Here is an 11,162-nt window from a genome sequence, read left to right as displayed (position 1 = left end):
TCGCAGCAAGTGTATTTACCTTTTATACAGTCTATAGTATTTACTAAAGCTATTAAGTAGCATATAGCAAAAAGCAGACAAAGGCACAACCTCTCACGTCCTCACCTTGCAATAGCATATAGTTAAATAACTATATAATATAAGTTATATAGTAATGTTTAGCAGTAGCCTGCATATATTTAATGATGGTCTGCACTGCATTGGAAAAATGGTATAACATTCTGTGGATTAACTGTCACTAAAATGATAGTGCTGTTGTGGATGCAAATACAGTGTAGTATTGGATAAAATAAACTTCCTCAGCAATAGTTACAGTGTAAATAAAGGACATTGTGGCTTTATTGGAGCAATCAATCTCTGATGACCACGCGTACAGTACAAGTCGTTAAAAAACTCGCACTACCATAATTCCTCGGCCGCATTGATGCATTGTGGGTAATTTTGCTTAAAGTAAAGACACGGGTATTTCCTGTAGTCGCGCTGGACCATGAAAACGCACGTGTCTTACACTCTTTCATTACTGACCGCAGTTATCTGCTAAGGTCGCATTTGTTGTAGGTTTGAACGCTGGGCTTTTTATCGCAAAGCTTTGGCTGTTAAAGCAGACGCGATGACCCAGAGATTCTTGTTTAACGCTTCTCTACTTTACAAAGACATCTGCCCTGAGCAGTCGCGCTTTCTCATGTAAGTAACGCTACTTTTCAATTTTCCTCAACTCTACTTATTATACGGATCATGATCAGTGTGGCTTTTGAACATTCTGTTCTGCACGTGCTCCTCGCCATGCTTTTCTGCTGTAATGCCATGAAGTTTCCAGTAGATGACAGACTTACGTTACTCCTCTTAAACACTTATGATGCACTTTGTGTTGCATTCGAAGACGTTTAGAGATATTAGTTTTATAACCATTACCCATTGTTTATTTTTAGATCAGATAACTGATATGCAGAACCACTTTTTATTTCTGCTTTTTGGCACAATACATTTAGGCAATTGGGCTACAAAAATGGAAATGTAATATACCTGATAAATATACTGATGACAATAAATACAAAATAGCAATAAAAAAAACTTGTTTTTACAAAAACGCACTTGTTTTTATTATAAGTTATAATAACAAGTACAATAATGATGATAATAATAGTTATGGTTATTAATGTAAATAAATAATGATTATTTGTTGATATTGTTACTATTATTGTTGTTAATAATATTAATATTTATGCAACATTGTTTTGCAATCTTAATGGTCATTGAAATTTATTTTAATCTGTGTTTTGTGCTAAATGTAATTGTTAAACCTAAAATTATGCAAAAAAAAAAAATATAATGCAGTATCTGTGATTTAATTTTAATAGTTGCATTAATGGCATTGTTGGGTACTGTTCTTTAGAGAATAAATAATGGTTCCCTACTGTGAATTCTAGTTGATTTCTATGTTGCTTCCTTAGTAAATATTCTTCAGTAAACTTTCTTGGTTATCTCAGATAGGGTAAAATATTTTAGTGATGTTTTCAAATGCAGTTCCAGTCATCATATTTACACATTTGTGGACATAATAGCATCATTAGCACAAATGCACCATCAAGGTAATGAAATAAACACATGCACTCAAATCTCATCAGCTAAACAGTGCGTTGGTCATTTTATAGTTTTTGTTTACCGTGGTTAATCATCATTAAACACCTGTTTCTTTAATATTAAAAGTTGATGGAAAATGTCATATCTCTGTTGAAAACCCCATAGTGATTAACCACCACGTATAAGAATGACAACTGATTTAAAATGTAAAATTACAAGTATTTTAGTGTAACAATCAAATCCAAATTAACAGGATTACAGCTTCAGTTAAAAAAAGTTTTTAATTCAAAATAATAATTATTAGTAGTATCTAGATTGTATCATAAGTGTGATCTGTTCATTCTTTTCAAGGGCAGCTAATTCAAATACATCATCTGCGTCACACACAGAATCTAGTAAAGTAATGGTGAAAGGCAAATAAAAGTGAGTCTGGTAAAGATTTGCCGAAGTTTCTTGCTTTATTTAATGTTTCTGAAGCTGCTATGAATCACGTGATGTTTTGGATAGAACATGAAGCTTAGCTTTGGGATGTGGCGTGTTTTTCTTGGATTAAGTGTTTCCTGACCTCATGTTCAGGGTCAGTGCGCTGCATGTTTTGAGTGTTAGTTGGCTTGTTGTGCTCGGCGAGTACACAGTACATCTGCACTGACTCACGGCGTACATGTACGTAAGTTACTGGAATCTTTTGATGAATCTTTGCCACGGGACCCCTTTTTGATGAAGTGCACAGAGGTTGCGTTTTTATTTATAAACCACTTGTATTAAGCTCACTCTCAATATCTTCCACAGGTGTCATTGTAACACAGGCTTTTGCTGCCTGGCACAACGATAGGGATAAGCTGTTGTTTCCGCTGGAGTATTCAGTGGACTGTAGTGAGGGCCTTATTTTCTTTCTTTTAACAAGCTTTATCCAGTTAAATAAAACATTAAATAAAAACAAAAAATAAATTAAAAAAATACACTTTCTTAGGAACAAAACAAACAAACAAAAATAAAAGAGGTGCTTTTTTCTTATTTCAAAAGGCAAATTACAACCTTTAATACAATTAAACAAAATAAATAAACGAATAAATACTTCAGAAAGTTTCAGAAAAGCTATAAATTAAACAAAATAATAAAAACAGATCAATGAAAGATACAAATAAATAAATAAAAGTAGTGCTGTGTGATTGTTTCCTGTTCTGCACATGTACAACTTTGTCAAACAAGCAAATAAATAAAAAGAATAAAATTAAACAAAGCACTTAAACAAACCAAAAATCAAATCTTTAAGAATTAATCCAGTCGAAAAAGAAAAAAGATCAATTAAAATGAATGAAAAAAAGAATTCTGAACTCAATAAAGAGAGAGCAGATGAATTTGTTTATGTTTGGATGACATTTATCTGACTTTATAGCAGGCAGGAATGATTTCATTCACACTTCATCACTACCTAGATAATGGCTCCATGTCTTATCATTGGGAACAACATCTGTGGCATGCTGTGAAACATCCGCTGTGGCATCTCAAACAGTTGCAGATGATGGGACAGTGGATGATTAGAATAAAAAACCCTGCCCCCCTTAATATGCACATGCCACACAATACATGCAGCTTTTAGCAATGTGAACTAATTTTAGACAGGATTATGAAGCTTAGATAAAGGAGGTAGGCAGAACAGCACCATGTCCAAAAATAGGGTTCACACATAAAGTCTCGAGGGAAATTAAAGCCCCTTGGGAAGTCATGGCCATGAGTTCAGGCCACTGACAGGCTGTGTGTACAACACTTTGACCTCAGTATTTTATACATTGTAATTCTTACTGAGGCTTCCTTGGAATAATTTTACTTTTAGTATTTGAAATAATATTGAGCATATCAGAGAGCAGCATTGGGTAGTGAGAAAAATATATTTTTATTCATAGTCTGCCACAGAGTTTTCACCCTGTGTGTAGGAATCAATAAGATATAAACAGACCGCAGTGTTACTTCATCAGATCGGGCGCAAGACCTCTCGCAAGCTCATAAATGATTCATAAGCTGCGATATTTGTGTCTAACTCCTGTAAAGTCTGAGATTTAAAGACTAACTGTTTTACTGCTTTTTCATTGCAGGCAAAGGCATCAGAGCATTGGTAAGTTTCAACTTTGTTATTTATATTAATAGACTCGTATGGGATTTCAAAGTGCTTATTTTAATATAGTCCCAAATCTATATAAAGCCTCGTAGGCAACAGAACAGACAGTTGGTTTTGAAAAGGAACGGTAAACCAAGTTAAACCCATTAAGTCCAACCACATTTCCTGATGTAAAACTAGAATCCATTTCTACGGCCTTCACAAACCTCAAAGACGGCCCGACAGACGGGTAGGATGACCACATATTGGAAAAGCTGTCCAAAATGCCAAACCATCCTCAAAATAGAGCATAGCATCACCTGTTTTATTTTAACCAGTTGCCATGCCAAAAACCTCCACTATTTTTCTCTCTCCATTCCAGGGTCTGCCCTGCCGGTGTCTATGATCTGCCCCTTCTGTTTCCAGTGGCGACAGCTGGGCAATCATCACGTGCGTCTGCGGCCCAAGCGGAAGCCCACGGCCACGATTAGAAGACTTCTGAAGAGGGAGTCGGCAGGAAAGAGACTGAGCGCAGAACAGACTGCAGTCCTTCAAAAATTTAAAAGGGCCTCCAATGCTCTGGTGAGGTCACGTCCACCTGTTTTATGTCCTCTTCAGTTTAAATGTCGTCTCTTTACTGACCCAGTCAATTCTGCCCATTCCTGAGAGACTTGAGATTAGATTAGGTGGATGATTTTAAACCTGGAAGAACAAACACCATGTTGCCATATATGTACATACCGCTCAAAAGCTCGGGTTAGTCACCACCGTTTAAAATAATCAAAAGAGACAGTGAAGACATTTATTTTGGAAACTTTCTTGGTTTCCACAAAAATATTAAGCAGCACAACTGTCGAACAATATTCGTTTCTTGAGCACAAAATCATCATATTAGAATGATTTCTGAAGGATCATGTGACACTGAAGACTGAAGTAATGGTGCTGAAAAGTCATCCTTGTTATCACAGGAATAAATTACATTTTAAAATGTATTCAAATAGAAAATAGCTATTTTTAAATTGTAATAATATTTCACAATAATATATTGTTTTTACTGTATTTTGGATTAAATAAATGGAGCTTTCTTACAAATACATAAAAAAAAAAAAAAAATCTTATTGACCCCAGACGTTTGAATTATAGTGTACAAATAATGGGCAAAATATTCTATCTATAATAACAGCACACAATTTTTTGTACTTTTGTAGTCCATTTTTTATTTTAATCTGAGCATAAAAGACATCTTTACGGTGGCCGTGAAGAGCAAAACAGATTACAATTCTGAAAACAAAATAACAAATTACAAATGCAAATGCAAATCTAAAAAACTAAATAACAATTCAGAATACACAACAACAATTCAGAAAACATTATAACAAGTCAGAAAACACAATGACAAATCCGAAAACAAAACATGTCAGAAAACACAAAGTCAGATAGGACAAATTAGTAGAGGTTTTTATAGTATGAGATTTAGTAATTGGTTTGGGATTACTCACCGCTGACTGGACGAGACATCTGTCAATCAACGTATACAGAAATAACCAGCCGAAAAACAGCAGAGTTGTAGTAGAAAGTTCGGAGATGGTCTTAAAATAGCTCGGTTTAAATGTATTGTATGAATTGTGCTTACTATGGAATAAAACATACGGAGTGTCTATTTAGACTTTGTGCAAATAACCTGCCTTATCAGCATTTTGGCATTACTATTTTGTCAGCTCCGGTGGTGCAGGTGGTTAAGTGTGTGCCCTTGGCTTATTGACGTGATGGACCCGGGTACGATCCCACCTTTTGCCAAACTTTTTTTTCTCCCTTTTCAAATCTCGTATTAGCAATGGATTCTATTTACACTAAGTGAAAATATCAGTATTTTTAGCAGTATGCTATTTACACTAAGTGCAAATACCTATTTACACTGTTAAAATAGCAGGATTTTCTGCTATTTATACTACTTGTTGCAAATAGTGGCAATTATCTGCACTTCAGTATTGTAGTACATTATAAAAAAGTATGCAGTAATAACGTATTGAGTGTAAATGATCATTTTAATTCAAATTATTAAATGGATGCCACCTTATTGGTACAATAAAGCCCTCCCTACACCTACCCTAACCCTACCCTATACATTATTTTCACCTTTTTGATTATTTCCTTAATTTTTTATTGAAAATAAATGCCTTTACGATGTGATACAAGATTTGAAAAGGGAGAAAAAAAAAGTTTGGCAAAAAGTGGGATTGAACCCGGGTCGATCGCGTCAAAAAGTCAAGGACACACGCTTAATCACCTGCGCCCCTGGAGCTGACAAAATGCCAATAAGGCAGGTTATTTGCACAAAGTATGAATAGACACTCTTTATGTTTTATTCCATAGTAAGCGCGATTCATACAATACATTTAAACAGAGCTATTTTAAGACTATCTCCGAACTTTCTACCACGACTCTGCTGTTTTTTGGCTGGTTCTTTCTGTATACTTTGATTGACAGATGTCTCGTCCAGTCAGCGGTGAGTAATCCCAAACCAGTGGAACTGTCTCAGACTATACCAACCTCTTCTGGTTTGTCTGATTTGTCGTTGTGTTTTCTGATTTGTTATTTTGTTTTCAAATTTGTCATTGTGTTTTCTGACTTGTTATAATGTTTTCTGAATTGTTGTTGTTTTCTGAATTATTTTGTTTTTTTAGATTTGCTTTTGCCTTTGTAAAATGTTATTTTGTTTTCAGAATTGTAATCTGTTTTGCAATTCATGGCCACTGTACATCTTTCAAATAAGCGAAAAAACTAAATCTTACCGACTTAAAACATTTGAGCAGTAGTGTATATATAGTAATAAATATACAATAGTGGGGAAAAAAGCAGCACCATAAAATACATTTTAAATATTCAGTCATAGCAATTGTTTCTGAATCATTTTATCCTTTTTTCAGTGGCACTTTACTTAAAGCCTTTATGTACACTGCATTATAAATTTAGTTTTAATGCATTAGATATGTCTTGTAGTGCACCTTATAATGCATTGTGCAATCTCATGAATAATTGTAACCGCAGTTAACATAACATTTATTCATTGTTAAATTAATCTCATTCAATTCATTGTTAAACTATCCATTTTAAATTTAGATATAATGTATTACAGTGCAAATTATGAATAAATATAATGCCTTATACCCTTTAATAACTCTTTATAATGCATTATACATATAGGCTTTAAGTAAAGTGCTACCCTATAGTGGCCTAGAGACAGGAAATTATGGGTGAAAGAGGTGGAAGGGGATCGGGACATGACAGAGGTCAGACTCCAAATTGGGGTCCTTGTGAAGCAGCAGCTCTTGTGTATCTTATCTCATTTTGTTTTTAAACCCCTTAGCCATCTTGCTTGCTGACTTCCATTGTAAGTGCAAACTAAGGGACAAGTTGAAACAATAGTCTGTTAATTGAACATTCGTTTGAAAATAAACCTAGATTTCTCTTTGTCTGCTGCTCTTTCAGTAGATGCAGACAGGATCATTGATCATTGGCCCTAAAAGCAGTTCCCGTTGACTGCACTTAGGTTGTATGGCATAAATGAATGCACTTTAGTACTGATGCACTCTTAGAAGACTGCAGGGCACAATTAAACACTTAAAAGTCTTTGGATGTTTAGCCAGGAGTATGATTTCTATGTTTAAAGATATGGTTATAGACTATCACATGTTAATTATCATTCATCTGACAGAAAGGCATTAATCACGCACAGAATCGCTCCTTTTATAGGGATTCATTTAGCATCAGATGACTTTGATCTGAAAGCCAGGGAGATCCGCTTAAGAGGATTTAGAGCAGAAAAGTTCCCATTTTCTGAGGCTCTTCTGAAGTCTGACTGGATCATTTGCGTGATTGGGGGTTTTTAGTGAAATGTGGTTATTTGTAGAAGTATTTACTCCTCAAAAGCACTGTTACGGAGGTCTACGTGCTGGTGTACACGGATGCATAGCTGCATGCTGTGTGAGGCTCGTGGTTCTGGGGGTGGAGTGGTAGGCGTTAGACTGCTAGATTCTGTGCACATTGTTGGCGTGTGTTTCTCTGTGGGAGAGGAAGATTTTGGCAAGGCCAGTAATGAACTTGATAGACAGCCAGTGTCAGCAGAGTTCATATCTGTTAACTGTGCCTTAGTTTTCCATAATATGGTAAATGGGACAGTGTTAGCTCTTAGCTGTGAGGGAAAGAGCATTCAGGGCACTTTCAAGGCAATCATTTCTTTTGTGGAGGTCATGGAAGATCATTTTGTTCTGTTTGTCAGCTTTGAATAGATGATTTGTCAGATTAAATTGAACATGAATAGCCTCATATCTATTTTAAGATGAAGAAAAATTTGTCATTCAAGATTAATCAGATATTTTAAGCATTATAAAAAGTTGCTTTTTAAGACAGCATTTTAACAAATCATGAAACCTCAGTCGTTACTGATTTGGAGCCCTCTATTTAGGCAGCAACTATTAGTGAAAATGAACCGGTTTCCACAAAAGTATTAAGCAACACACCTCTTTTCAACATTAATAATAATTCTAGATGTTTCTTGAGTGCCAAATCAGCATAATAGATTGATTTCTGAAGAATCATGTGACACTAAAGACTGGAGCAAAGATGCTGAAAATTCAGCTTTGCATCACATGCATAAATAACATTTAAAAACATATGCAAATAGAAAATAGTTGTAATAAAGTTAAATTAAAATCACAATATTACTATTTTTCTGAAATTTTAATCAAATATTATATAAATTTAGACTTAATGAGCAATAACACTAGACAATTTTTTAGTACATTTGTAGTGCATTGTTTATTTTAATCTGTATCTATAAGTCCATCATCTCTAAATGGTGATTGTCCATCATGTCTTGTATTCGGCAACAAATTAAGATGTGAATAGTCAATTCGTTTTATTAGTATTATTTAATTTTACATTTGCTTCCTAAACATTTCTTTAATCGTGCTTGCATAGTGGTATAATATTTCAATTTTCATTAAAAATCTAACTGCTTACATCCCAATTAATATCAGCTGCTTTCTATAAACCCGATTCCAAAAAAGTTGGGACACTGTGCAAATGAAATGAATAAAAACAGAATGCAATGATGTGGAAGTTTCAAATTTCAATATTTTATTCAGAATACAACATAGATGACATATCAAATGTTTAAACTGAGAAAATGTATCATTTTAAGGGAAAAATAAGTTGATTTTGAATTTCATGGCATCAACACATCTCAAAAAAGTTGGGACAAGGCCATGTTTACCACTGTGTGGCATCCCCTCTTCATCCCCTCGTCTGGGGACCGAGGAGACAAGTTGCTCAAGTTTAGGAATAGGAATGTTGTCCCATTCTTGTCTAATACAGGCTTCTAGTTGCTCAACTGTCTTAGGTCTTCTTTGTCACATGTTCCTCTTAATGATGCACCAAATGTTTTCTATGGGTGAAAGATCTGGACTGCAGGCTGGCCAATCAGTACCCGGATCCTTCTTCTGCACAGCCATGATGTTGTAATTAATGCAGTATGTGGTCTGGCATTGTCATGTTGGAAAATGCAAGGTCTTCCCTGAAAGAGACGACGTCTGGAAGGGAGCATATGTTGTTCTAGAACTTGGATATACCTTTCAGCATTGATGGTGCCTTTCCAGATGTGTAAGCTGCCCATGCCACATGCACTCATGCAACCCCATACCATCAGAGATGCAGGTTTCTGAACTGAGTGCTGATAAGAACTTGGGTTGTCCTCGTCCTCTTTAGTCCGGATGACATGGCGTCCCAGTTTTCCAAAAAGAACTTCAAATTTTGATTCGTCTGACCACAGAACAGTTTTCCACTTTGCCACAGTCCATTTTAAATGAGCCTTGGCCCAGAGAAAACACCTGCGCTTCTGGATCATGTTTAGATATGGCTTCTTTTTTGACCTATAGAGTTTACACAATTTGTACAGTGTCCCAACTTTTAGCTTCACACTGATGGAGTGTCATTAAATGTCATGGACAATTCTGTGAAATAAAACGTCTGAAGCATGATTAATAAGTTCACTATTTTGAAATGCTAATTGGGTGAATCATTGTGGTGGGTGTAAATGAGTTGATTCCAGGTTATGGCGCCTGTTGAATTGTGGTATTTGTCGTTGAGTGGAAGCACTTGGCCTTGAACTTTGAAATCAGTCAGAGCCACACAGTCTCTAGCAGTGAAATGCTTGACATGCTGTGGCTTGTGACAGCTCTGCCAGGTCTTTAGCAAGTTATTTTAAGTATCCTTTTTAATATACTTGTTGGCCTGAGTGAGATTAATGCCTGTTTCATCTTCCCAAACACGTGTAGTATATGGATTTGGGTAAAACTCGAGTTCACCAGGGTATTTTAGAGATTTGTTTTTAGCATGGACGGCAAGGTGATTCCACTCTTTTGAAATGCTTTATGCATACCGAATATAACCGTGTATCTGAGCATTAAAGATGGTGTGGAGTTCAAGTGCTCCCAATAGACTGTTCTTAGCTGAATCTGGGCTGACTCTCAATTTGCTTGCTTATAATATGCACAAATGGATACTGTGTGTAATTTGCTGCTGATAGGTGAGTACACACTTGTAAGCAGAGATATTTTGTCACATGCTAAACTGTGTATGCATCTAGCTGAATTCATCATTCATTATTTCTTCACCGTCACCCAAAAATGAAAGTTCTGTGGTCATATATTCTCATGTCAATCCAAACCCATAATACTGTGATTAATCTTCGAAAACACAAATAAAGACATTGTTAATAAAACCCAAGAGGTTTCTGACCCTTCACTGAAAGTAAAAAACTTAGATTAACCAAAGTCTTTTGGGTTTGGAATGACATGAGAGTGAGTAAACTTTCATTTTTTGGTCAACTTTCACTTTTTAAAATTGTTCTCTCAAACTCCTTTTCTGATGCAAAAGGGCTTTCCAGTCACAGATGCATGGGTACCTACTTTAAAAATCCAATAGAAATGGGGCACCGTCTGAGCATCTTTGCCAGGAGATGGTATTTTCAACATACCATGGTTTGTAGCACACTAATCACATTTCATGTCCTATTTAGGATAGATATTATGCAAATTTCATGCAGTGCTGCCTCTGCTGCTGCAGTTCCTTTGTTATCGTCACCTTTGGATTGAAAAGGTTCCACACCTCTAACAGTAAGCTCAGATGTTGCATGTGCATCTTTCAACATTTTGGGAAGCATCTGTGCCAGCAGCCTTGGCTTTTTCCAGCATGCGTTTGATGCAGGTTATGCTTGATGTGTGTGACATCCTGTTTTCACCTCAGGGAGAGAATCAGTGATGCAGCTTTTCCATGTTTGGTCAAGGGGGATAGGCGTACCACAGATCGATCGGCCCTGGAAAGCAGATGGGTCTCCACATATCAATAGCTGAACACACACACACATATTACTTGGTCAGGCTTGCATATCAAGGGCAGCTGTGGCATCTAGAATCTCAGCAGCAAG

The 11,162-nt window shown here is 35.9% G+C and overlaps 1 protein-coding gene across 1 annotated transcript in view; it reads left to right on the top strand.

Moving 5' to 3' along the window:
- Positions 1–430: 430 nt before the first annotated feature.
- The window catches only part of cb19h18orf21 (chromosome B19 C18orf21 homolog), a 15,474-nt gene continuing 4,742 nt past the window's right edge, over positions 431–11,162 (top strand). Inside the window, exons 1-3 of the mRNA XM_042744847.1 lie at positions 431–684; positions 3,675–3,694; positions 4,059–4,258. Coding sequence (XP_042600781.1) covers positions 611–684; positions 3,675–3,694; positions 4,059–4,258 — 294 coding nt within the window. The 5' untranslated portion in view covers positions 431–610. The remainder of the gene's footprint in view (positions 685–3,674; positions 3,695–4,058; positions 4,259–11,162) is intronic.

This window comes from Cyprinus carpio, chromosome B19 (assembly GCF_018340385.1).
Source record: "Cyprinus carpio isolate SPL01 chromosome B19, ASM1834038v1, whole genome shotgun sequence".
In the NCBI taxonomy this organism is placed as follows: domain Eukaryota; kingdom Metazoa; phylum Chordata; class Actinopteri; order Cypriniformes; family Cyprinidae; genus Cyprinus; species Cyprinus carpio.
The sequence above is the reverse complement of the archived record's forward strand: the minus strand, read 5'-3'. Positions and strand labels throughout refer to the sequence as shown.